This window comes from Myotis brandtii, unplaced genomic scaffold (genome assembly GCF_000412655.1).
Source record: "Myotis brandtii unplaced genomic scaffold, ASM41265v1 scaffold303, whole genome shotgun sequence".
Taxonomy (NCBI): Eukaryota; Metazoa; Chordata; class Mammalia; order Chiroptera; family Vespertilionidae; genus Myotis; species Myotis brandtii.
The window spans coordinates 1368596-1396109 of NW_005361573.1; the positions used below are offsets into that span (position 1 = coordinate 1368596).

Here is a 27514-nt window from a genome sequence, read left to right on the forward strand (position 1 = left end):
TGTTGACTAATGAGTTTGCCGACCACTGCCCTAGTAGATAAAAACAACTGTCTGAATGGCCCAGTTTAAGCAGGTGGTTCGTTGATGTGGTATATGGCATATGCTGAATTTTTTTTTTAATTAATAAACTTTATTTTTTTAGAGCAGTTTTACGTTCACAGCAAAATGGAGGGGAAGGTACAGAGATGTCCCATATACCCCCTGACCTCACACAGGCCTAGCTTCCCCCATGGTCAGCATCCCCCATCGGATGGTACGTTTGTTACACTGATGAACCGGCATGGACACATCATAACCGCTCAAAGTCCAGCGTTTACATCAGGGGTCACTCCTGGTTGTGTTACAGTCTGTGGGTTTGGACAAATGTGTAAGGACACGTATCCATCACTGTAGTCTCATACGGAATAGTTTCACTGCCCTAAAAACCTCGGTGTTCTGCCTATTCATCCCTCCCCATCCTCCCTACACCCTGGCCACCAATGATCTTTTTACTGTCTCCATAGTTTTGCCTTTTCCAGAATGTTATTCAGTTGGAATCATATAGAATGTAGCCTTGACAGATGGGCCTCTTTCACTTCACCACATGCATTTAAAGCTCCACCAGGACTTATCACGGTCCCCTTAATGTTCAAACCACATGAAATGGAATTATTTGAAAAGATGTCGAAAGTGGGTTTGAGACAACGTGAAGGGCCCCTGGGTGCTGTCAAGTCTAACCCCGTTTGCGAACAGCTGCGGCACAACTTGCTCAAGGACACACCCCCTCGTCGTGAGGGCATTCGTCTTAGAACAGCTCCCGCCTTCCAGGCTGGCATTCAGAGAGCCTTGTGGGGCTCCCCATTTAAGGAATAATGTCCCAATTTCCCCAATTACCCCTACCCCCGACCCGTCCATCATCATTCTCCAAGCCCCCAAGGAAAGGACTGAATAGCTTTGGATGAACTCCTCCCCCAGGGATATGACTCACTCATATCCATAATTTTCTTTTTCTGCTCCACTTCTCATGGAGCCTCTCCCCATGACTTTTTAAAGGACTCTAGTTTCTGGCAACACAGGAAAGATCCCCGAGAAGTGACCACATGGGTTCACCAAATAGGCAGCCAGTGCTCACACCTGGAAAGGCAGGAATTTCAAGGCCCGAGGTCCCCAGGGAATTTCTCTCAGCCCATGGAGGACGGAGTGCATTGTCAGTTGTGCTGAATACCGGCGGGGGGTTGCGTTTCCATTTCAGGGAAGGCGACCGGATTACCCGTTGAGTTGAGAGACCGATGGTTGCCCAATGGGATTAGATGTCTCATTCTCGCTGATTTTGCCTGGGAGCTTGGGTGGGAGTTATTAGCCCCATTGGACAGATCAGGAAGGGAGATCGAGAGGCTTACGTGGCCCGAGGTAACGGAGAGTGGCATGAAACGGTCCAGGCGCCTTTTTGCTAAAGACCAGTCTAGTCTAATAAGCAACATGAACCAAGATAGTCAATTGTGCGACACTGCTTCACAGGCACAGGTGACAAACCCACCACACTCATCACCTTGTTTTTTAATACACGGAGAAGCCAGGGGGTGCATGGTTCCGGTTTTATGGAGGAGGAAATGGAAAGTCAGAGAGGTTTATAACCTGCCCAAGGGCACAGCGCTACTAACTGGGCGATGGGTCCAGGAATTCCTTCTTTTCCTGTTCTTCTGTCAGAGCGGTGTCGGCTCATTTTCTATTCTTCTTCTATTTATTATTGGAAGCACCTTTCCCCCCATACCCGGCCTTGTGCAGCTCTTCCATCCGGCTGTTCCCGAGTCCTATTCATTTATAATAAACCCACAACCTAGCAAGTAACATATTTCTGAGTTATGTGAGCTCTTCTAGCAAATTGATCGAATCCAAGGAAGGGGGTCACGGGAACCTCTGATTTGCAGCCAGTGGGTCTGAAGGTCAGTAAAGTCCCCTTTTAACTGTGGTTTCGCTTTCCAAGACTTCAGTTATCTGAGGTCAACCGCATTCGAAAATATTAAGCGGAAAATTCCAGAAATAAACAATTTTTAGTTTTAAATTGGGCGCCGTTGGGAGTCTCGTTATGAAATCTCGCGGGAAGGTATGTGTGTATGGGAAAATAGCATATATAGGGTTTGGTACTACCCACGGTTTCAGGCTTCCACTAGGGCAGTGGTCGGCAAACTCATTAGTCAACAGAGCCAAATATCAATAGTACAACGATTGAAATTTCTTTTGAGAGCCAAATTTTTTAAACTTAAAATATACAGGTAGGTACATTGTTATTAACTTAATTAGGGTACTCCTAAGCTGGCCTTTGCTAAAAACGTCCTCAATCTGATTGAGGTACGTTCGCTGAGGTCGACCCCTTCCAACCCTCCCATCCACACTCGTCTTGTATACTTGTTTCGTCTATCTCCTTTCGTTCATCCTCTCTATATGTCCAAACCATCTCAACATACCTTTCTCAATCCTCGACACTACATCTTCTTTCACTCCACAACGTTCCCTAAAATCAACTTAATAAACTTTACTTAAAGTTTTAAGTCAACTTCGCACTGTACGTGCGCGCCCGCATGTGGTATTTTGTGGCGCGTGCCCGCACGTGGTATTTTGTGGAAGAGCCACACTCAAGGGGCCAAAGAGCCGCATGTGGCTCGCGAGCAGCGGCTTGCCGACCACTGCACTAGGGGTCTGTGAATGTATCCCCCATAGATAAGGGGGGGGCTACTGTACCGGGAGCAACCTGGACTTGCTGTTGGCATTGTAGCTGTTTGGTTGGACAGAGGCACAGCTAACAACCTGGATTTGCAGTGGGTGTCTGAAGTAGAGGGTGGTTTTGTGGGGCTGAGCCCTTTACCTGTGGAATCTGATGCTTTCTCCTTGAGATAATGTCAGAATTGAGTTCCGGGACACCTACAAGACTGGGCGTCAACCTGAGTCCATGGGGGACAGCATAACACAGGACAGTGTGATCAAGCTGGGGGAATAAATACACTCACAGCCAAACGGTGATGAAAATGGAAATGAGCAAGGACCCAGGAGTGACCTAAGACATGTGGTCACAGCGCAAAGTGGGTGATTGGATGGAGAAGGTAGGAGGCCATGAGAGAGTCCTGTGAGGGGGGCTGGGGCTGGAACCTGGGAGGGCAGTGTCACTGAAGTGGAGGAGCAAGAAGGAGAGGTGCTAGGACGGGTGGTCATGAGGGCCCTGGCGGCCACTAAAAGACTTGACAATGTTCTACGAGACAAGAGAAGTCACAGGCTGCTGTGTCAGTACCGCATGTTGTGGGGGGTTGGGGGAGCCTTGAGAGCCCCCTGGGGCAACTCAGATCTAGCATGTGTGCATGGAAAACTGCTCCAAACCATCCCTGGCTTTGGGGGCTGCCTTTCCTTTCACCAGCTTCCCTCACCCTGTAGGGGAGACTTGAGACTTTCTACCATGAATTCTGAGCATCTGGGGCCTCCTCGTGGGCTTAAAACAGCTGCCGAGGAGGCAGGTGTGAGTTTCAGGCCTGGAAGGGAATGTGGTGGTAAGAACACTTGCTTAAATTAAGGCTTGACAGCAGGATTGGCTCCTGGCCCTGGGTCAGTGGGGCTGGCCCGGAGCCTCTGAGGGGCAGGACTGGGGGAGTGAAGGACCCACACTGAGCTCCCTCTCATTGTCATCCATGTCTTCCTGGCATGGCCAGCAGCCCCTGAGGACAGCCCAGACTGACAGCCAGGATTCCCCCTGGAGCCTTGAAGCTGAGGGCGATTCTTGGGAAGCAGCCACTGAGCAGGCCTGGCTGGGCTGGATGGGAAGGGGGGCGGGCGGTGGCCAGGGCAGCCTCCTCGCACCAGGCCTATTCATAACCTGGGCTCCGCTCCCCAGGCTGTAGCAGAGTGGCTTCTGGCTGTGTGTTGCTCAGGGGCATCCCCGGTGTCTCCCCAGGGGATGAGTGGGGAGGGGCTGAGAGCCCTCCTGTAGCCCTCTCCCCGGAGATCTGGCCTTCTGCGGATCTGGCTCCTCTGCCTTTGCTAGATGGACAGCCCACACTGCGGGGGCTTTTCCTGAGGCCAGAGCCTTGGCTGTTTGCACTTGGAAATGTTTCCAGGGTCTCCGCATGGGCACGTGACTTCCTCAGAGCTGAAATGTCCCTCCTTGGATCTTTGGATCTTGAGATTCCCTGCACGCCAGGCCCGGTAGGAGTGCTGGGGTCTCAGCCAGTGGCGGCGTCCTGGTAAATACTGAACCGCCAGCTCCTTGAATAAAAACCCTGATTAGTAGTATTTGACAATTTCGGCGGCGTAAACACTCCGAGTGTAAGCTACTAACGTGGCACCGCCCTACGCAGAGCTGGAAAGAGATGGTCGCTCTGAGGAGCTCTCGCGAGAAGCTCTCGCAAGAAGCTCTCGCGAGATGAGAACTGGCTTTAGGCGCGGGCGACAGGTGGGCTCACCAGCTTCCGGGATGTGCCGCCTCCCCCAGGAGAGGAGAGCTCGCCTTGAACGCTGGCCCAGGCGTCTTCTTAGGCCTAAGTCACTGAGAGCGGTAACTCCCAGGCCAGCAAGCCTTCGAAAAACCCTTGGACGATGGTGGCTTTGACAGCAGGGGAGGCGGTGGCACCTTGCAGGAGGGGCCTGGGTGGGGGTGGGGGGTCCGTGAGGGACTGTGCCCTCCGAGCTAGAAGGGAGAAGAAAGGGACTCATGCCAAGATCCTGGTGTGTTTCCTCCCAGCCTTCATTTTCTATGTGCCGTGTTGTGCATTGGCCCATTTGCATAGTTTCCGTGTGTGCAAAATCGCGCTGTACTTTCCTTCACTTTAAAGGCCAACACGAGCCCCCTCCCGCGTTCCTGCACCGGCTTCCTGCGAGCCTCGTGCCCTGTGGACCGGACCGGAAATAGTGCAGCCGCTTTGGAAACCTGTTTCCAACAGGTCAAACATAAGGTGACCGTGTGACCCAGCAATGCCACTCCCAGGAATCTGCCCAAGGGAAATGGCAACAGAGGGGCACACTAAGTTTTCCATGATTGTTCATAGCAGCATTATTCATAACGGCCCCAAATTGGAAACAATCCAAGATGTCCATCAACTGGTGAATGGATAACCGGAGATGTGGTCCATTTTTACGATGAAACGCTATTTAGTGGACAGAAAGGCACGGGGCACTGATATGTACAACAGTGTGGGTGAACCTCACAAATATGCAAACTGGAAGAAGCCAGATGCACTTTCTGATTCCATTTATATTAAATGTTCTGAAAAGGCAAGGATAGCGGTAGAAAGTAGATGAGTGGTTGGTTGCCTGGGGCTGAGGGTGAGAATGGGCATGAAGAGGTTTGGCGGGGGGTGGGAAGTTGGGGGGGGATTGGTTGTAAAAATCTGTAGATTTATTTTTAAAACTGTAAATTTATTAAAAATGAACATCAAATTGTATACTTACAGTGGGCGAATTGTATAGCTGGCATAGAATTTATACCTCAATATAACTGTTTAACAATGTTTCCTAAATACCCCTTTCAACAAATTTATAATATTCCTTTAAGTTAGATGCACTTTAATTTATTTGACATTTTCTTGTTATTGGACACTTGGTTGTGTCTTTTTTTTTTTTGTTTTTACATTACAATCAACATAGTGATGAAATTTTCTGGTTTTGGATTACTTCCTCCAACTTGTTTTCAGAAGAGGGCTTTTTAGGTCCAAAGTTATGAACATTTGATAAGACTCTCAATATGATGCTAAATAAGCTAAATTGTCTCCCCAACCTGCTGGGTCAGTTAATTGCCTTGGTTTCCTGCCCTTTTCCTGATTTGCATGGCCACACTGAGGAGCCCATTGCTCCCTCACAAAAGGAAAAAGCACTGTTTTATGGTATTAGAAGTCAGGATGGTGGTTGCCCTTGGGAGAATGGTAACTAGAAGGGGCCATGAGGGAGGATCAAGGGGGCTGGTCATGGTCTTTTTATTTCTTGAATTGATATATGATTTACATACAGTTAAATATTTAATCCTAATTGTACAAGTGGATGAATATTTACATATGATATACTTCTGTAGCCATCACCCAGATCAAGCTGTAGGACATTTCCATCACCCCATCACTCCCTTGTGCCCCCTCCCGGCCCAAAGTTAATAGCCCTTCTGACCTCCATCACCATAGATTAGATTTTCCTGTTCTTGAACTTCTTAAATAAAATAATGTCTTAAATTAAATTTTATTTGATTAAAATTTATTTTTTAACAATTTAAATTAAAATAATCCTATTTTAAAAGTTATTTAAATAAATTTTATTTTTAATATTTTAATTGAAATTATTTTAAATTTAATTTATAGTTTAAAACAAAATGCTTTTATTTTAAAAATCTAAAATAATATTCAATCAGGGTGTTGGTTATAGAGGTATGTTCTTTATGTGAGAGCTGCTGAGCTAACACACTTATGATTATTTACTTTTCTGATTGTGTGCTATATTTCAATAAAAGGTTACAGGGTGGGGTCAAGAGAAAAAGGATTTCAGGGCACTGTCCACATAGCCAGCAGCCTCCATCTGACCACACTCCTCCCAGGTGTACATGACTGGGTTTTGCCTGGCTGTGTGGACTTGGTTCTTGACATCGGTGGGGGTTGGCGTGGGACAGTATCTGTGAGCTAACCTGTCTCTCTCTTCTCTCCCCCACTGTGTCTCCTTGTCTCAGTCTTGTGTCCATTCACCTCATGTGCTGTGTTCAGTGTCTGTAGCCTCATTCTCTGCTGGTGACAGAATTGCATCTCAACTCATCTCATCTCATCTCATCTCATCTCATCTCATCTCATCTCATCTCATCTCATCTCATCTCATCTCATCTCATCTCATCTCATCTCATCTCATCTCATCTCATCTCATCTCATCTCATCTCATCTCATCTCATCTCATCTCATCTCATCTCATCTCATCTCATCTCATCTCATCTCATCTCATCTCATCTCATCTCATCTCATCTCATCTCATCTCATCTCATCTCATCTCATCTCATCTCATCTCATCTCATCTCATCTCATCTCATCTCATCTCATCTCATCTCATCTCATCTCATCTCATCTCATCTCATCTCATCTCATCTCATCTCATCTCATCTCATCTCATCTCATCTCATCTCATCTCATCTCATCTCATCTCATCTCATCTCATCTCATCTCATCTCATCTCATCTCATCTCATCTCATCTCATCTCATCTCATCTCATCTCATCTCATCTCATCTCATCTCATCTCATCTCATCTCATCTCATCTCATCTCATCTCATCTCATCTCATCTCATCTCATCTCATCTCATCTCATCTCATCTCATCTCATCTCATCTCATCACCATAGATTAGATTTTCCTGTTCTTGAACTTCTTAAATAAAATAATGTCTTAAATTAAATTTTATTTGATTAAAATTTATTTTTTAACAATTTAAATTAAAATAATCCTATTTTAAAAGTTATTTAAATAAATTTTATTTTTAATATTTTAATTGAAATTATTTTAAATTTAATTTATAGTTTAAAACAAAATGCTTTTATTTTAAAAATCTAAAATAATATTCAATCAGGGTGTTGGTTATAGAGGTATGTTCTTTATGTGAGAGCTGCTGAGCTAACACACTTATGATTATTTACTTTTCTGATTGTGTGCTATATTTCAATAAAAGGTTACAGGGTGGGGTCAAGAGAAAAAGGATTTCAGGGCACTGTCCACATAGCCAGCAGCCTCCATCTGACCACACTCCTCCCAGGTGTACATGACTGGGTTGTGCCTGGCTGTGTGGACTTGGTTCTTGACATCGGTGGGGGTTGGCGTGGGACAGTATCTGTGAGCTAACCTGTCTCTCTCTTCTCTCCCCCACTGTGTCTCCTTGTCTCAGTCTTGTGTCCATTCACCTCATGTGCTGTGTTCAGTGTCTGTAGCCTCATTCTCTGCTGGTGACAGAATTGCATCTCAACTCATCTCATCTCATCTCATCTCATCTCATCTCATCTCATCTCATCTCATCTCATCTCATCTCATCAGTTGGCCCTGGCACTGTCTCAGCATGGCCATCTCATCTCGCCTCGCCCTGTGGGAGCAGAAGGAAAGTAACGCTCGGAACCCACGCTGCCCCCTCCCACCTCGGGCAGAGGGTCTGACATCCATTGCCTCCCTGTCGCATGTCCAGCCCCACCGTCCATCTTCTCCCCGGCAGCTTGGCTAGCCTGGGACTGTCCAACCCAGCTGGTCTGGAGTGACCATGCCCTTGACTCCACCCATGACTGCCTCGTCTTTCCTGTTCCTCAGTTGGCAGTGAGGGAACGAGGGTAGACCAGCTGTCCCATTTCCATCCTCCTGGCAGTTTTGATGAGCACAGGGGTTGGTGTGGGAGGAAGAGTGTGGGCAGTGGGGAAGGGGCCCAGCTGTTGGCTGCCAGGCTTATGCCAGGGGGACGGGTGTCTGTGGTCCCTGCCTCTTGTCACCATGGGAAACTGGAAAGGAGCCCTTCTCCCCAGTTATTCCTCTTTCCTTTTTTTGATGCCTATTACGTCCTCCGCCCCTCATCCCACCCTCATGCTTAGGACTTGATGAATCGGAGGCCGAAGGGTGGGGTGGGTGAGAAGCTCCTTTCCTGGTGCCTCCTGGCTGCTGCCTCCACCACTGAGCATAGGCCTGAAAGAACCAGAGTTTGCACCAGCTGAATTGCCTTTGGAGTCACTCACGTGGGTTTCAGGCAGGAGAGGGAGAGGCGTGGCGTAAACGTGAGCCCGGCCTCACATGGCCCTGCTGCTCTCTAGCTGGGCAGAGGTCAGCAGTGACCTGCCTTGCCCTGTGGCCCCTGCGTTGTCTCCTTATCTTCTTTGGAGTCCCTGTCTTATCAGCCAGGCTGCGAGTCCTTGCCAGCCACACACAGAGGGCCTTGATAAGCAGTTTATTTTAAACCAGTGTGGACCTCTTCCATAGAAAGCACTGGAGATTTTTTTTTCCTCATGAGCTGTCACAGTGTTACAGGTTAAAGACACAGCGCAGGGGGCCATAGCCAGTCCCATGCATGTCTCAGCTCCCAAAGGTCGCTGTGGCCAAGGAAGCCGTCTTAGCTGCACCCAACTCCAGTCAGCACTGGCCTGGGCCATGTTTCTGCGGTAAAATGCTGGTGTCCAGCCTGCCAGCTTTATGGCCCAGAGCTGGGGGCCCTGGCTTCCCAGGTCCTTGTTTAAGGAGCATTAAGAAGCCACAGCACCGGGTCAGCGGAGTGGGCTATAGTCATGGGGTTGGACCCTTCTGTAAATCATGGCTGCAGGCCCTTCTCTACTTTGACTGTTCTGCCAGGAACACATAACTCAGGGGTCCTCAAACTTTTTAAACAGGGGGCCAGTTCACTGTCCCTCAGACCGTTGGAGGGCCGGACTATAGTTTAAAAAAAAACTGTGAACAAATTCCTATGCACATTCCTCTGATTCCCACTGCACCTGCAACCTCTGTGCCTGTCTCAGTTGTGGTCGGCATAGTAATTACTTGACCATATGACTTACTTGACTAGGAATTCCTTAAGAGCAACAGCTCTCTCATTCAACCTTGTATCTTGAGCAGCTCTCATAGTACTTGGCCCATCGGGAGTGCTCAACGCCTGTTTGTTTCATGAATGAATGATATTAGTTGATGATGATTGTGGGCATCATTTTATCTCACTTTTGCACAAAGAGAAACTGGGATATTAGCGAAGGATGTATGGTTAGCTCAGTTTAATTTAGGCAGGAAAGATATTCATTTGCTACTCACGGTTTATAGCTGTATTGATTGTTCAAATTCTGAAACCCTTCCATATCATGTCTGTCCTCCTCGGCCCCCTCCCAGGCTTCTTTGCAAATAATTGAAAGGGCAACTTGCCCCTGTTGGTTCACTCACTGAGCTCTTCCCTTTCTTCTGCAAAAACAGATTCGGGAAGAGGAGAAGAGTCCTCCGCCGTCCTCGCCCCCTCCCCTCTTCTCTGTCATCCCAGGCGGTTTCATTAAGCAGCTGGTCCGGGAGACTGAGAAAGAGTCCAAGGAAGCAAGACGGAAGAAACAGGCGGTGCTCGCCTCTCCAGAGCAAGAGGTAAGTGGCCCTGCAGGAAGGGGCCAGGTGTCTGTCACCCACCTTCCTATCCCGTGCACCTCCTGAGTCACTTGCCATCTTGCCTTGGCTCTTACTATCCCCACTGGTTCCTGTTTTTAGCTTGGTCTGTGGAACTCCTTTGCATCCTTCAAAACCCAGCTTAGAGAGTTCCTCTCTGGAAAGCTCTCCCATTGCCTGCCTTCCTCTGATTCCCACTGCACCTGCAACCTCTGTGCCTGTCTCAGTTGTGGTCGGCATAGTAATTACTTGACCATATGACTTACTTGACTAGGAATTCCTTAAGAGCAACAGCTCTCTCATTCAACCTTGTATCTTGAGCAGCTCTCATAGTACTTGGCCCATCGGGAGTGCTCAACGCCTGTTTGTTTCATGAATGAATGATATTAGTTGATGATGATTGTGGGCATCATTTTATCTCACTTTTGCACAAAGAGAAACTGGGATATTAGCGAAGGATGTATGGTTAGCTCAGTTTAATTTAGGCAGGAAAGATATTCATTTGCTACTCACGGTTTATAGCTGTATTGATTGTTCAAATTCTGAAACCCTTCCATATCATGTCTGTCCTCCTCGGCCCCCTCCCAGGCTTCTTTGCAACCAGGGCCCCAAGTCCCCCAAGTCCCCTCCAGCTGCTGTGCTTATCTAGGCCCCTTTCCTTAGTTCCTTGGAATGGCCACAATCCAGTAATCAAAGGGTTAATGTTTGGCACAGGCAGGGACTTCAGTACCCTGTTCCAGCTGGCTTCCCTTCTGATTGGTTGGTGTCTATTAAAAATCCTTAATTATTCTGAATAGCACAGCTGGATTAAAGCAGCAGTTGGCCAAGATGCACCCCCTATGCTTTAGGGACTTGCAGATGTATTCCTGAGGGTGGCCACTGCTGTCTCCCTCCTTTTCCCCAGCTCCTTGGCCAGGGAACCTGGATGGGATAATGGGACTAGACACCAGGGAGGTAGTCTTAGAGCACAGTGCACCTAGAGGAATGTTCTTTTTTTCAGCTTGGGCTATTGAACTCCTATGCATCCTTCAAAACCCAGCTCACATAGCGTAGCTCTGGAAATAGTCCCTCTGTGTTAGGCAAAAAGGGCATCTCCTCATGGGCTCCAGTGGCCCCTTGAAGTGAGGTGGATGCTGCAATGTTTAGGCTGAGAAACTAGTAGCCTCAGGACCTAGTGTTGGCTTGAGCCCAGGGGCCATCCTGGCTCTGCCCCTCACTCCCCTTCAGCTGCTGTTTGCTTAGCGGCCCCCATGTGCCTGCACCTGTCCAATGACAATGACTTGGCTGCATCAGAGAAGTCCTCCGGCAGCTGAACAGCAGCAGCTGCTGAGACACTCCTGCCAAGTCTTTGTCGGGAGGATGACAGGGAGGACAGGCTCTGTCCCCACCCCTGCCTGACCCAGGCTTGAGTGGGAGCTAAAGTTGACCCCTGTAGGCTGTTGTTAGGTCATCATGAGATGTTACTGTGTGCCATTTATGAATAGACAGTGTTCACTGTGCTGCTCATGGGCTTATTTGAAACCCTGTGTGGCATTGGGGTAGATGGGATTATACCCACTTATCAGAGGATGAGTGGGAGCTAAAGTCGACCCCCGTAGGCTGTTGTTAGGTCATGATGAGATGTTACTGTGTGCCATTTATGACTAGACAGTGTCGCTGTGCTGCTCATGGGCTTATTTGAAACCCTGTGTAGCATTGGGGTAGATGGGATTATACCCACTTATCAGAGGTGGAGACTGAGGCTCAGAGAGGTCAAGAGACTTGCTCAAGGTCATGAGGTTAGATAGAGGCAGAGTAAGGGTGTGAGTCTGTGTGTTCTCTGCTCTGGAGAGCTGCCTGGGGGAGGGCCAGTTTGGGGAGTGAGGTGGCTGGTGTGGGTCACAGAGGCCTGGGAGGAAAGGGCTCCATGGGACTGCCGGCCTTGCTGCCGTCACTGTGCACAAGTAAAGGAGCAGAGCTGAGCAGAGGCTGGGGACACCCTGTCACCGCTGGGCCTGGATGGAGACCCAGAGCCAAGATGCAGGATGGACAGGCCTCAGACCACAACAGGTGGCTGGACCATGGGCCAAGATGCTCCAGGGCCTGGAGCAGGGCAGCCTCAGGACATGCTTCTGGGAGGCAGCAGGTTATGGCTATTCCTGCCAATTCCGTTTTCTTGTCCCAATCAGTAAATAACTCTGGACACCCTCCTCTTCCCAGCACAGCGTCTCATTTGGCCCTCATATAATCCTTGCAGGGAGCGATTAGAATCCATCACCGTTCTGTAGGGATGAAAAACAAGGCTCAGGGAGGTAACTTGGTTTTCCCAGGGCCAGTGAGGCACAGCAAGAGGCCAGGACAACACTGGGGTAGAGAGAGACCCTTATCAAATGTCAGGAGAACTGGGTTCCAGTTCTGGCCTCGCCACTCTGTGTGGTTCAGGCCAAAACCCTTTCCCTTCTTGGCCTCAGTTTGCTCCTCTGTAAAATGGATGTGTGTGAGTTTAAGAAAGCTGCAGAGGGCTAGGCCTTCGGTGTTTATGAAAGAAAAATAACCAATCTGATCTTTCGTCCTCTGCCCCATAAACTCTCATCCTTTAGGGTGGGGTGGTGGTGGGAGGATGGGATTGGTGATCTTACTCGGCCCCTCCCATGTTAGTCTCCCCTGTGATGGTTTGGTTAAAAATAAGGCACTGACTCATTTTTCAAACTGGTGTAGTCAGTGGTGATACTTGCCAAGTGCAGCCGGTCCCTTTCCAAGGCGGTACCCTACTGGTTTCAGAAGGTCAGGCCGAGCCACTTGGCCTGGGCACTAGAGTTGGGGTTCTTTGTCCCGGTTGTACATTGGAACCACCTGGGGGGACCACAACCCAGACCAAATCCATCAGACTCTCTGGGAGGGGGGCCTAAGCATCAGTATTTTAAAAATATCCCAGAAGATTTCAGTGAGCCCTAGAAAGACAAGTAAGGCCATTAATATGCAGAGGTTACAGGCACTGGCTTTAGACTCAGAGAGGCCGGCGTGGCTTTATATTTTGCTTTGTCTTTTGGGCCACCTAGCGTCTTTGTGTTTGTTTCCTTGTCTGTAGCGTGTGGAGATGTTCAGAACCTCCTTCACTGTGTTCTTATGAGGGTAGAGTAAGATATTGCATAACGGAGGTATGGGGCTCATTCCGAGGGATCTATATAGGGCAGCTATTATTATCAATATTATTGTCATTTTTACAAAGATGAAGGTAGAGACTGTGTTCTGGAGGCATCCACCATCTAAAACAGGAGAGACACAGTCGGAGCTGGAATGAGATGCACAGTGTGGTCGGTGCTAGCACAGGGCTCTTGGACTCCATGGATGTATGAGAATTTCTGATTGATGTCTCCAGGGGAAGATTTGCAGAGGCAGTGGCATTTGAGCTGGGTATAGAAAGATGAGAAGCACATGGGTGAGTGAGGAGGGGAAAGGGCATTCCAGGCAGCAAGCTCAACACGAGCAAAAGTTTGGAAGCAGGGAAGTGTCTGGTGTGGCTGAAGCATGGGGATAAACAGGGTCAAAGGAACCAGAATGGGGGTGAGGGCTCCTGGTTGAGGACTTTAAATGGAAGACAGTGGTGTTGAATGATTTTCTGGTAGGCTGTGGCAGCTGCCAAAACCTTTCGATTGGGTTTGAAATGACTGGCAGCACATTGAAGGGAAACCATTTCAGAGGCTTGGGAAATAGACCTGGATTCGGAACAGGAGACACAGATGTGAAGCTTTGCAGGGCGGAATTGGCACGATCCTGGGGCTGGTTCAGTTCCAGGAGGAGGGTGAGAACCCTAGATCCCAGGCTCAGATGTGTGGCAGGCTGGCATTGGCACGGTCCGTGATGGAAAAACCCAGACTAGGGCAGGCGGGGATGCCTGGCACCAGGCTGGAACTGCCCATGAGAGGCAAAGCTGGCCCTGTGAGAAGTTAGGTCACAGCCAGCCTGTTTGAGGATGGAGGGCTCGGGAGGGCTGACATCACTAGGCAGTAAAAGGGCCCAGCAGAGGAGCAGGCAGCGGAGACCCTATGGATGTGACGTAGCCCAAATGTCCACATCAGGCGAGAGCGGAGGACCTCAGGGCCAGAAACCAGGGCCCTCACCTGGTATGGGGGTTGGGGCGCGGGACCAGGGCAGCAGAAGTAGCAGCAGCTCAGTTTGTTAAGTTCCCTGCGATTTCCAAAGTGCTTTTCCGCATCTCATCCTGCAAAATATCCTAATGGGCAGTGGTTTCTACCTGCCCTGAGGGAAGACAGAAGCTCAGAGAGGATGGACGATGATGTTCATGGTCACCCAGCTGGAGAGTGTGTGAGCCAAGACTAGAACAGGTCGTCTGATGACAGGCCCTGTCCTTTCCCTGTCCTGGCAGGAAGCGAGGCCAAAACAAAGCAAACAAAAACAAACAGTGCCAACAGCAGTAACAATGGCCGCAGTGGCAGCTACTGTTACTGAGGACTCACTATGTGCTGGGCCCAGTTTCTGTATATTATCATGGATCCTCATGCCCATCCGCTAGGTAGGACATTATGGTCCTCACTAGGAAACAGGCTCAGAGAGGGCAAGTAATTTACCTAAGGCCACACAGCTAGTGGGTTAGGAGTTGAATTTGGAGTTGAGTCTGTTGAATTCCAAAGTCCACTCTCCTTTCACTCTGTCACTTGGCCTCCAGGCGCTGGGCCAACGTCCACGGTGCGGGGATTTGACTCATTGCCCAGCACAGTGCCCATCAGATGTCATAGGTGCTTGAGGGTCTTTGGATGAATGAGTGGCTGGGTGGACAAATCAATGAACGAATGAGTAAGTGAATGAGCGAAGGACAAAGCTGTCAGGTAAGCAAGCAGCTAAGGATGGTTGTGGTCTCTCTCCTAGACTCCAGAAATTTCCACTAACGAACCCAACAGCAAGTCCAACAGTAGCACCAAGTCTGGAAGCCAAAAGATTTCCCAGGACAACCAGGCAAGCTCTCCCCAGAACGCAGACATTCCAGGCCAGCAGAGCCAGGGGGCCGGCCCCACGGAGCCCATGCAGAGGACTACCATCAATGGCGAGAAGGCCCAGGAATCAGGCCCCAGTGCGGCTCCAGCCAAAAAACCTCTGCCCTTGAAGAGGGGCGTGAGGAGAGGCGATGTGCTGCTGATGGTGGCCAAGCTGGACCCGGACTCAGCCAAGCCAGAGCAGAGGACCCAGCCCCGTGACGCCCCCGCCTGCAAGACCCCCTCCCCGGCCACAGACCCTGGAGGGGGAAAGGAGGGGAAGGCCCCACCAGCTCCTCGTGGTCCCCAGGCCAGCACTGAGGACGCAGCCCCGAAGGCTGAGAAGACCCAGACTCGGGGTCCTAGGGACCCAGGAACTGTGCCAATGACAAAAGGCGAGAAAGATCAAGGCACAGCGGGGAAAGGGGGTGAGGCCCCCCAGACCAAAGGGCTGAAAGGGGATGAGCCCCAGGGCAAAGAGGGGCCAGGTGACGGGGGGCGACCAGGGACAGTGGAGAAGGGGGGAGCGGACTCCACCAACAAGATGGCAAAGGGGAATCTCTCCAAGGATGCAGGGGGCGAAGGGAAGCTGGCCGGGGCTCAAACCCAGGTGAAAAAGTGGGGAGGTTCCTTGGGCAGAAGGAGCAGGTGGGATGGTCCCCAGAAGAAGGACAAAGAAGGTGCCCTCCTGAGGAAGGCGGAGAAGACAGGCGAATCGCAGGTCAAGGCGGAGAAGGTGGACAAGGTGCAGGGGAAGGTGGGGGAGGCTCCCGGAGTGAAGGAGGAAGCACGTGGGCCTCACAGTGAGTCTGGGGAGGCAGGGGAGGCTGCAGCTAGGGCACAGAAGGGCTGTGAAGCCCCCCAGGAGGTGGGTGCAGCTGGGAAGGAGAGCCACAAAGTGCAGGGGAAGGTGGAGGAGGCTCCCAGAGGGATGGAGGAAGCACGTGGGCCTCACAGTGAGTCTGGGAAGGCTGGGACTGAGACACAGGGCTGTGAAGCCCCCAAGGAGGTGAGTGCAGCTGTGAAGGAGAGCCGGCCAGACAGCAGAGGGCAGGAAGCAGAGGGGCCCTGCACAAGTGTGAATGCCAGGGCCGGGGCCCTGGAGACGGAGCTGCAAGCACCCAGACCACCTGCTCTGGAGAGCCGCGCAGAGAGGCCTCAGAGGCAGGAGAACCAAGAGGGACCAGCCCTGCAGGAGGGGAGTGAAGGAAGCCAGAGTGGAGACTTGGACCAGGTGAGGGGCTACAGCCCGGAGTGGGGAGCAGTAGCCGGACCTTCCAGAGAGAGAGGGATGGGACAGACTTGCCCCTGGAGGTGAAGAGGGTGGGGCAGGAGATGGACATCCCTTGGAGAGGGGTGGCCACGTGGCCAGCTCAGAGGAAGGGACAAGCACTTCCTCCTTGACAAGGAAGGGTCTTGAGGCGCCCACTGCACCTGTCCCACAGCGTGAGGGAGGTCCCACGAATGTGAGATGCCCCCGTGTGGCTGAGCTTACAATGCCACACAGTTCTCAAACAGGCTGTATAAATAGCTGGTTGCTGGAAAAGCAGAGCCCAGGCCCCCCTGGAGCTTTCATTCCAAAGGCCAGGGGTGGAGACCAGGCATCTGCATGGAAACCAGCACTCTCCCACCCCTTAGATTCTGGTTGGGGTGCTCCCATGAACTCTCATGGAAGGGGTTCGCCCCTCACATTGGGGTGGGGAGAGGCAGTGTCATCTGGTTTAATTTTTGTGACCTTTGCTCTCAGGCTCCGGAGGACAGATGGTACGAGGCAGAGAAAGTCTGGCTGGTTCAGAAGGATGGATTTACTCTTGGTAATTAGGGGTTTTAGCACATTCACTCTTGGTAATTAGGGGGTGAGGGGTGGTGGCAGTGGTCTAAGTCTGTTCCTCTTGCGCCCCCTGCTGCTGGTAGCCATGTTTGCAGGTCCTGAGCGTGGTCTGGGGAGCAAGGTGAACAGTAAGCCCCTGAGACCAGGAAGGGGATATGCGGCTCTTTGCGGTGGGAATAGTTAAGTGTCATTTCACTTCTGGCAGTTGGTCTATTGGGTACTGTTTTCAAAGACATTGGAGCCTTGGTAATTAGTTATTTAATCCATTAATGTCACCCACAAGCCTGGTTTGGTTCCTGCAGTGTTCCTCAAGGAATCGAGTCGAGTGCAGGTGGGCAAATAGCTTTCATCTCACAAGCCCACTTTTGCCCATTAGTTGTGACCATACTCTACAGAGAAGCGATTCTGAGTCTCAGTCGGATGCTGCTGGGATGAGTGATTGATTAGTAATGTCTGTCTTGGGTACTGGAAGGGGAATGGCAGCCTGTATGCCATTATCTGCCATCCCGGGTCTAGGTATGAGATGGGTTGTGCACCCAGCCATCTGGGTTCCTACTCTCTCCCTGGCACGGTGCCAGCTGATAGCAGCCCAAGGTGAGTTGGACCCAGCCTCTGTCCTTAAAGGGCTTAGGCTCCCAATTCAGGACCCTCCGTGTGAATTGGCTCCAAGGGGAGAGGAGGCTGTCCCTCTCTGACCTGTGCCAGGCCCCCTCTGCAGCTCCCTGGCCTGGCTCAGCAGCTCAGAGCCCGTCTCTTCTCCCCTCCCCTCTCCTCTCTCCCCTTGGCTGTCCACCAGCAACGGTGCTTAAGCCAGATGAGGGAACAGCCGACCTGCCGGCAGGAAGGGTGCGACTTTGCATTGACGCGGACAAAACCGTCACCGAGGTGGACGAGGATCGTGTTCATCGGGTGAGTCCCGCCCCCTCCCTGCCTGCTCCACACTGTCCCGCCTCATCTGGCTGGAGATTTTCGTGTACCGACTGCAGATACTACTTTGGCTTGATGCCCTGGAGGATAAAGCCATTGAACTTGTTGCTCTGCTGGAGATATATTGTTAGGGGGTCATTACTCTGTCCCACGGAGTCCCCTTTTGTGAAGACACGTTTAAGAGAGATGTTCGTTAGGTCTTAGGACTGAGAGTTCTGCTTGAGCCAAGAACGTAATTGCTTTTCTTTTTATGGGCATCGCAAATCATGCTACAAAACATGTTTCCTTTCTCACCTTGGCTGCCAGGGTACTCAGAGCCCAATGTGCTGCCTGCCACGGACCATAGGGTAGGGTATAATGGCGTATATTTTGGGTATTGATCGTTCTTTTGGTTTTTTAGTTGTTTTGCACAATTTTTTCAGTGTGCTATCAACCTTTTTGAGGGGAAATCAGCAAATAATGATAGAAAAATAGGTCCTGAGCCTTTTCCACCCTTCAAAGCCTACTAATAAAGGAAGAGTTTCCTCCGGGAGCCCCAGGTGGGCCTTGGTCATCTTCATTCCTCTCTGCACTCCTCTGCCCACCGCTGACCCTCCAGTCCCAATAGTGTTGGGAGTTTGCAGAGGGCCAGTGTTCTCAGAAGAAAGGCTCACCCGTCGGCGAGCTCAAGGTTGGCCCTAACCCCAGAGCCTCAGGCCCAGAAAACTCCTCGGAGCTGGAAAGAATGGTAGGAAGCCCTTTAGGATGGATGCCCTGGGAGACGCTGCAGTCGTCCTTGGCTTCTCGAAGGGCCGGGGAATGACTCCAAGGGCCAGTGCACGAGGGGCTGTCAGAGAAACGGGCGGTGTGGCCATTGGCCTGCGTCCCGAGTGTTACAGCACGTGCAGCGCTCCCCGCGAGACTTGGGACCGGAGAGCTCAGGGGACACTGCCTGACGCGGGACACCACCGCTTTTCACGGTGTTTGAGATGCAGAAGGCAAGGCACTCGGAGTCTTGCCGTGTCTCTGTTCTGAGCATCTCCCCTCACGGTACAGGAAGGAGGGACAGGTGTGAACAGAGGGGTGGCTCTCGGGCCTCCCCAAGGGCAAAGGAGAAGGGAGGCCCGTTGTAGGGTTTGTGACTCTCTCCAGAGTCCTTGTGTTCTGTCCTGTCTTTGGCCCACGGCTCTCCTGGGACAGGGCCAGCAGGGCTGTGTGTGAAGGGGTGTGGTGGTGGTGTGGGGACCCCAGAAGCCACAGGACACTCTGTGATGGTTCACAGGCCAACCCCCCTGAGCTGGACCAGGCCGAGGACCTGGCCTCCCTGGTCAGTGTCAATGAATCGAGTGTCCTGAACACGCTCCTGCACCGCTACCGGGCTCAGCTGCCACACACCTCCACTGGGCCGGACCTGATCGTCCTCCAGCCCCGCGGGCCGTCAGCACCCTCTGCAGGCAAGGTGAGGGGGACCAGGGCAAGGGGGCAGGGGACAGGCACAGGAGGGGTGGAGTGGGGGTCCCTCTGCATCTCAGGGGAGAATAGAGCAGCCAAAGCCCCCTGCAAACCAGGCTGCGGATGAGAAACAGCAATAGGAGGATTAAATATAATAATAATAATAATGAGAGAAAATATTGAATGAGTGTCAACTCTGTACCAGGCACTGCTTCAAGCACCTTTACATGTTATCCCAGTTAATTTTCACACCCCCTGAAAGGACAGACACCATGACTACCCCATTTTACAGATGGAACTGGCTGGGCCAGTCACCAGACTCTCACATTCAGCAAGCGGAGGAGCTGGGATAAGACCCAGGGCGCCGGCTCCTCTGTGCTCTGAACCCCGTGGCGGTCTGGGGAGTCCTGAACACCCACATAAATCAGGAAACAGAAGCCTCGGTTCTGCTTTTATTTTCCCCGGGAAGTGCAGAAATGGCTGCTTTTTGTCAGGACAGTCAAAGCAAAGGCAAGCTCTCAGCGCCACCTTGTGGAAGGGCCTAGCCACCACTGGGTAATTGGAGCTGGATCCCTTTCATTCACTCATCCAGGGGCTATTGATTCAGATAGGATTTTGTCCCCTGTGTGCCAGGCACAGGGGAGGGAGCAGGGAAGGAGCTGGTCATAAGCCTGCCCCGTGGAGCGCCCAGTCTAGTGGGGAAAATAGGCTGAGACTAATAAAAATAAGGTGGGTGGAGCAGGTGAGTGTGGAAAAGGAGCGTGAGGAGGTCAGGGGACACGGGACAGGCCTTAGTTATACCTGATCATACTGATGTTGCTTTACTCTGAGCCTGAGGGATGTTCAGCAGAGCAGTGACGGTTTGACTTACGTTGTAAGAGGATGCCCTTGGCTGCCGGGTAGAGGATGGATGGAAGGGGGCGAAGGTTCAGGCAGGGAGCCCTGTTAGAGGTCAGACGTCTTATCCGGAGCTTTTGTCCTGAAGATGTGTTGCTCTGGGAAGGCGAGGCCTCTGGACTCCTGCCAGCACACAGCAGGTACCTTGGAAAGATCACAATGCCTCTGGCCTCGGTTTTCTCATCTGTCAATTGGGATGAAAAGCCCTCTGGAGTCCCCTGGGACATTCCTGCCCCCCCACCCCAACAATGCTAAGTCCATTGAAGAGGGGACGGTGGCCCTGCACCCCTCCTCCCCTAGACTTGACTTCTCCAGGACTCCCCACCTCACCCCTTCAGTCACTTCTCCGGCCCCTCTCCAGCCTGGCCGTCCATGGCCAGGGGTCTAGGAGAATGACAGCGCAGCTGTGCACTCTCCCTCCCTTGCTGTGAGGGCCATGCTTCTGTTACCGCAGCCCAAGGCCGCTGAGCCTCCTGAGAAGCCGAGTGTCTCCTCTGGCACCTTAGGAGCCCCTGGGAGGGACTTTTATCCAGACCCTAAGGCAGTGATGGCGAACATTTTGAGCTCGGTGTGTCAGCATTTTGAAAAACCCTAACTTAACTCTGGTGCCGTGTCACATATAGAAATTTTTTTGATATTTGCAACCATAGTAAAACAAAGACTTATATTTTTGATATTTATTTTATATATTTAAATGCCATTTAACAAAGAAAAATCAACCAAAAAAAAGAGTTCGCGTGTCACCTCTGACACGCGTGTCATAGGTTCGCCATCATTGCCCCAAGGCAAGCGGATTCTCACAGATTTTCCCGGATTGAAGCCTCTGTATAGAACCCGGACGAAAGGGCCTAAAAGTATAGGCGTTGGGCAGTCCTGTAGGAGGAATTTACGTCTTGAGATCTTCCTATGCTCCCGAGTCTCTTGATCCCCCAAACCCTTAACTCAGTGCCCCACCCTTCCCTCCAGTTGTCAGCTGCCCACACCCAAACCCACCGCCTCCTTCTGTTCTTTGTCTGAGTCACATCTGGTTCCTCAAATGGCCACCAGGTGGGAGCACAGACCTGCAGTGAGGCTGGGACTGGGCCACCATGGCCTGGGTGAGGTATGGGGCAGTGCTGGGCCCCCCCAGAGGCTGAGGGCTGGGTGTGACCATGTCAGGGGTAGATGGGCCTGCCTCTATGTGCAGGGCCTCGGCACCTGTTGAGTGCATGTGCCTGTGAGCACACCTGTGTGCAAGCACGCAAGAGTGCACAAGCACAATGCAAGGACATATGTGCATGCACGCAGCTGTGTGTGTACACAGGAGCCTAGACCTGCAGAATTCTCCCTTCTGTGGTCTGGTCAGTGGGTGGGAAGGAGCTGATGGATGAGGGAGCCTGTCCCTTGAACTTCAGTGTTTCCTGAGGAGGGGGCTTCAGGACTCAGACCTTCGGTTGCCTCATGACCTAAGGCTGTGCCCAGGCAGCGTAGGCAACGTGTCCCACCTTTGCCAGCTGTGGGCTCCAGCTGAGCCCAAGATAGGGATTTGTTACTACTCCTCGGGGTTTGGGGGCACAAAGGCCAACGGGGGACTGGAGGCACCTGGCTGGAGGGCCATGCCAGGGGGAGGGCCACCACACTGCCATTGGTTCCCTGGTCCCCAAGGCACGGGAGATGGAGATGAGGCCTTGCTGGGGCCACTGGTTGCCCACTTAGCATCCCCGGCTCCCAATGTCCTCCTGCGGCCGGGCCCATCCACTGTTCCCTTTGGTGCCCTTCCCTGACCTCCGTCTCCGATGCCTCTTCCCTTTTCCCTGAAGGCTACGCAAAGCCGACTTTTGTCAAGGCCACCACCAAGCCTCATGCTGCCAGTTCCCTGAGTCTGGACTTGAGGCGGGGTGAGCACTGTTTTGGAGTGCTCCCAGCTGGGGTGGGAAGGCTGATGCCGGCATCTTCCTGCAGGTGCCCAAGGGCCGCCGGGATGGCCTGCCCGCCCACATTGTCTCCCTGGCCCAGCGGGCATACTGGGCACTGCTGAGCCAGCGGAGGGACCAGAGCATCGTGGCCCTGGGCCGGAGCGGCGCCGGCAAGACCACCTGCTGTGAGCAGGTCCTGGAGCACCTGGTGGGGATGGCAGGGAGTGTGGATGGCAGTGTCTCAGGTACAGTGGGCTCCGGGGGCCATGGGGGCCATGGAGCAGGATTGTGGGGAAGGAGGGAGGCCTGGAGGGGGTGCCGGGCTGCTCCTCCTTATATCCACTCACCTCGCATTCACTCAGCGTAGGTGCAGACCCTGTGCTTGCTACATGGCAGGGCCGCCTCAGTCCATGGCACCCCTCTGTGAATTAGAAAAGGTACCCCTTCCTCTAGACGCTCGCAGCCACGTGTGGAACAGTCATCCCGCACCGCCACTGTTAGAACTGAACACTGGACTGCCAGGCTCTAGAAAGTCATCCTGATGCGTATACAGACCCATGACGGGGTGCTGCAGGTGCAGCCCTTTGATGTGGGGGCCTTGTGCGTGCACCTGCTCAGCTGCACAGAGGACCCACCAGTGAAGGCAGAGGGCGGGGCTGTGTCTTGGAGGCGCTAGCACCAGAGGGCACCTGTGCTGCTTCTATGTGCTGAACTTGAATGCTCTGTGCAGAGTGCAGGCAGAGCTGGTTAGGGGAACACGAGGAGGGGGCAGGAGCTTCCAGGGGGAGATGGTGTCTGAGCAAGGCCAATTAGTAATAATAATAATTACAATATTAGTAATGGTCACAGTCAACACTGGCTGAGGACTTATATGCCAGGCCTCATATAAGTTTTCAAAGATGTAAGCTTATTTGTTATTTAGAACAGCTCTATAAGGTAGATATTATTTATTTAAGTTTTATAGATGAGGATGCTAAGACTCAGAGAAATTAACTAGCTTGCTTAAGGCCACACAACTAATCTGTTTTAGAGCTGGATTCAAACCAGGCAGCCTGGCTCAGAAGCTGTAATCCCTGGGCCAGTGTTCTCAGTGGGGTTTTGTTTTTCATTTTTGCTCCCTTAAGGAGTCTTTTTAAACATTTAATCCCCTAATCATCTCCCCACTATGAAATTTCAATGCCATAGATATGCCGTGATCTGTTTATATATGTATATCTGTGCTCTATACAGAAGAAAGCAAAATACCCCATCCCCCAAATCAGTTTCTGCCCTCTTGGGGGCAATATTCTCCCTGCTGGGAATACATGGCCTCGGCAGTATTGCTCTTCTAGTTGTAAGAAATATAATACTAACAGCATCCCCATGACCCCCACAGTGGAGAAGATTCGAGCCACCTTCACTCTCCTCCGGGCCTTTGGCTCCGTGTCCACCGGCCACAGCCGCAGCGCCACCCGGTTCACCATGGTGATGTCACTGGACTTCAATGCCACAGGCCGAGTCACAGCTGCCCAGCTCCAGGTGAGGCTCTGGGTGGAAGGAAGAGGGGAGTCCTTGGGGCTGCAGGATCCCCATTCCCACTCAGCAGAGCCCACGCCTCCTGGGACCCTGGAATGTGTCTAAATATTTGGTCACAGTTCCCCCAGCCTTTGCCAGCTCCTTCCCACCTCACTCAGTGGCCCAAAAAGTGCCCTCCTAGAGCAATCTGGCCCGTTTGCACCTCAGAATATCGTGAGGATGAAATATTCATGAATAAATATATTTTCCAGCCGCTCATTGTTTGGGTCTTAGTAGCATAAGCTGAAATGAAACAGACAAACACAGGCCTGCTTGCTCCTATCTCCCAAGGCGCCCGCATCCCTCCCCTGCCCCCTCAAACATTCTGTTTGAACAGAAAATAGGATTAAGTTATTAGAAGCCGTGTTTGTATGTGGAGCTGGGGTAATACACAGACTCGGGGAAACTCATCGATGCCACCCCGAGCCTGAGATCCTGCCATTCATGACCGTCTGGGTCACACTACTAAAGGCTTCTGTGAAATAAGAATATGGCGGAGGGTGGATCCAGGTCATCCTTCTTCCTTTCGGATGCTTTCCTTGGAACGAGTCGATTGCATTAGTCCCCAGGTGGACTCCGAGTTAGTGAGACAGGGACTGATCAGTTCTGAGATGCAGGTGTCCAGCGGAGTTCGGACCTGAGATGTTGCCTCACAGGGTGGGCCAGGGCAGGGCTCCCTTCTGGGGCCTCAGGGTAGCTGGGCACCGGGCAGGGGGCCGATGCAGCCCAAGTGCTGACCAGGGGCCCGTCCTCTCCTCTTGCAGACCATGCTTTTGGAGAAGAGCCGCGTGGCACGGCAGCCGGAAGGGGAAGGCACCTTCGAGGTTTTCTCCCAGATGCTCGCGGGATTGGACCTGGATCTCAGGTGAGTGACTGGGCCAGGCAGGGACAGCTGAGGGCAGTAGTGCAAAGGGCATCGGCTCCCCCGGGGCCCAGCCTTAGCTCTGCCCAGAGCTGAGAGGAATGGACCCAGTGGCCATGAACCTGGCCTCCGATCCCGACTGCTGGTACTGCTCACGGGCTGTGTGACCTCGGCTGGGGTCATCCACTCTGAACCCCGGTTTCTTTTCCTCTGTAAGGTGGAAACAATACCATGGCTAACCTCACAGGGTTAAGTGAGATGATTCACACGTAGCTCTTCATAAATGCTGGGGGTGGCGGAGGCCGTCTGCTGTGATGGGGGCCTGTCAGTACAGGGCTGACAGCAGCGTGGGAGGAGGGCAAGACCAGCAGACCCCAAGTCTTCTAGAAGTTTCTGAATTTTGTGGGGGCCTTGAGTTTGTCTGAATGGGCACTTCAGAATAAGCGGGCACTGGGTGGAGTGACTTATCTTGGGGGGCCTCCTGGGGGCCACCCTCCTTCGATCCTGACAGGTGTGCTCTGTAAAGGACCAACTTTAGAGTCAGAGGGATGTGTGTTTAGATCCAGGCTTTGCCCCATGTGGCCCTCTCTGAACCTCGGTTTCCTTTTCTGTAGAATGGGTACCTCCTAGTGCCAGTCTGTGGGTATTTAAACCAGACCACCTGTCCGGGCAGCAGGCCCCGTGTGCAGTGCATAGTAGGGTGTAACATGGGAGAGTATAACATGTAAGCTCTGCACCTGGAGTTTGAATCCTCTTCTGCAGCTTCTGTTTCCTCCACTTCCTAATCTCAGAACACTGAAGGGCAGGCACGTCTTCCTGGTGACCCCCCACGTTGGGGTTGTCAGTTCTGTACCCCTGCATGGAGCTGGGTTCTGGGCATGGAGCTATTGCCTGGAAGGGGCTCCCTGCGGGATAGACTGGGAAGGACGGGGCTGGCCGCTGCCGGCAGAGGATTCCAGGCCTCCTCGCCAGGCCCAGCCCAGTCCAGGGAGCTCTGTGTCGGTGGGCCTGACCCAGGCGAGTGTGGCATCCTTAGGAGCCAGGATAAAGCTGTGTGTGAGGAGATGGGGCTGCCCCAAATGAGTTTCAGAGGCCCCGGGAGAATGGAGAAAAGTGCTTGGAACATCTCAGACTTCTCGGGAGGTCAGGGTCATGCTGGGGACTGGCTCTCCAGCGACCTCCTAAGCCACCTGTCTTTCTTTACCGCTATTGCTGCCAGGCTGTTCCCTCATCCACCGTGAAGCTTCCAAGGGACAAAAACTGGTGTCCGCTTTCACAAATGCCCTTCCTTTCTCCCATGTATTCATATGGCAAACTCCTATTCATCCTTCAAAACCCTGCTCTGAATCCCTTCCTTAGAGGAGTGCTGCCTGGTTCCTGCTCCCTCAGTCTCTCCTTTGTTCTGTTCTGGCTCATCACTGAGGTCTGCTGGCCTCTCTTCCTCACCAGAATGCCCATGAGATCTTTGAATCAGGGGCCCTGCCTTATTTCTTTCTGCCTCCCCAGCATTAACATAGGGCTTGGCACTGGGTAGATGCTCAATTATTTGTGAAGTTGAACTTCCAAATAATGGAATACAGATCAAGTCACGTGCACTTCTGGTCCCTTCTCTGCTTCTAGGACGGAGCTGTACCTGCACCAGATGGCAGACAGCAGCTCCTTCGGCATGGGCACTTGGTCTAAGGTAAGGACGGGGTCCTTCTGGGGTGCGTGTCGGGGTCTGTGACCCTGTGGCCAGGATGGGAGGGTGATGGAGAGATCTCCTATGTGACTCGTCTCCTTTGCCGCTGGCGTTTGTAGTTGGCAAAGGCTGGTCATGTGGGGAGGGAGGGGTTCCTTTGTAGGGTCTGGGCGTGTCAGGATGAGAAATACACAAAATAACCAGGAGGTGATTTAGGTAAAGGTAAGCGTGTGGGCTCTGGCGACAGGCTATCTGGGTTCAAACCCCACCTCTGACACTCATTAGAGATGTGACCTCAGGCCTGGAACCGAGCCTCTCTGAACGTCTGTATCCTCTTCGGTAAAATAATGACAGTAGTTGTGTCTGCCTCATGCGTTTATTGTGAAGATTAAATGAAATGACAGGGCTTGGCCTAAATCAGTCACTCAATCAGGTATTCTTAGTAAATATTATTGGTGAGTAACATGGGTACGAGCAGTCAGAGATGGCTTCCTGGAAGCTGTGGCCTCTGATAGGACATTGAGCGATGATATTCAGCTGTTTAAGAAAACCAATTTTGTTCACTTGTTTGTTTATTCATTTGTTTCTATTTTAACACGTTTTCTGAGTGACCCCCTTCCCGTCCCCACCCCTTGCATCTATAGCAGGCCGTACGAAGTGCTGGGATTAGGGTCTTCATCCGTGAATTTTTGCTCTAGCAGGAGAGACAGACACGGGAATTAATGCAGTATCATGGGCTGAGAATACACCAAAGGTTGCAAGGATACAGTGGAGGTGAGAGGATAGATGAAAGGAAGAACTACTTGGCTTCAGTCAGGGGAGGCTTCTCAGACTCCACTGGGTACCACCCACAGACTCGCTGACTCAGTAGGTCTGAGGTGGGGCCTGAGACTACGCGTTTCTCACAAGTTCTCAGGTGTTGCTGATGCTGCTGGTCCAGGGACCCCACTTTGAGAACCGCTGCAGTGGAGTCTCTGCAGTGGGTGTGTGGGATGGAGTGAGCCGATGTGGCTCCTCTACCGTTAAATTCGGGGTTTGATCCACCCTTCTCCTTCCTGCTGCCCCTGCATGGGGGGGTTGGAATGCGCAGTACGTTCTTCTTTCAGACCCTTTCTCCCCATGGTCGCGTGGGGGTGGGGAGGTAGGAGCCCAGACCTCGACCTCGATGGCAGAGGAGGTGAGCCTGTCCCAGCATCCGGTTTTCTTGTTCAGCTCATGAGTTTTGGCCAAGGTATCCATCTGCAGGGAGAGAGAGAGAGAGAGAAACATCAATGATGAGAGAGAATCAGTGGATTGGTCAGTTTTGAGCACGGGGCAGAGTCACTTGGAATGGGGAGCTCCTGGCTCTGAGTGACACCGTCCTGCCCTCCCTCTCCATGGTCTCCACGAGGTTC

The 27514-nt window shown here is 52.0% G+C and overlaps 1 protein-coding gene across 1 annotated transcript in view; it reads left to right on the top strand.

Moving 5' to 3' along the window:
- The first annotated feature begins 7860 nt into the window (after positions 1-7860).
- MYO18B (myosin XVIIIB) overlaps positions 7861-27514 on the top strand; it is a 171154-nt gene continuing 151500 nt past the window's right edge. The window contains exons 1-10 of the mRNA XM_014542478.1: positions 7861-8063; positions 9896-10054; positions 14939-16276; positions 16790-16856; positions 17670-17782; positions 19062-19238; positions 22070-22268; positions 23399-23541; positions 24342-24442; positions 26060-26123. Of these exons, the coding sequence (XP_014397964.1) occupies positions 8025-8063; positions 9896-10054; positions 14939-16276; positions 16790-16856; positions 17670-17782; positions 19062-19238; positions 22070-22268; positions 23399-23541; positions 24342-24442; positions 26060-26123 (2400 nt within the window). The 5' untranslated portion in view covers positions 7861-8024. The remainder of the gene's footprint in view (positions 8064-9895; positions 10055-14938; positions 16277-16789; positions 16857-17669; positions 17783-19061; positions 19239-22069; positions 22269-23398; positions 23542-24341; positions 24443-26059; positions 26124-27514) is intronic.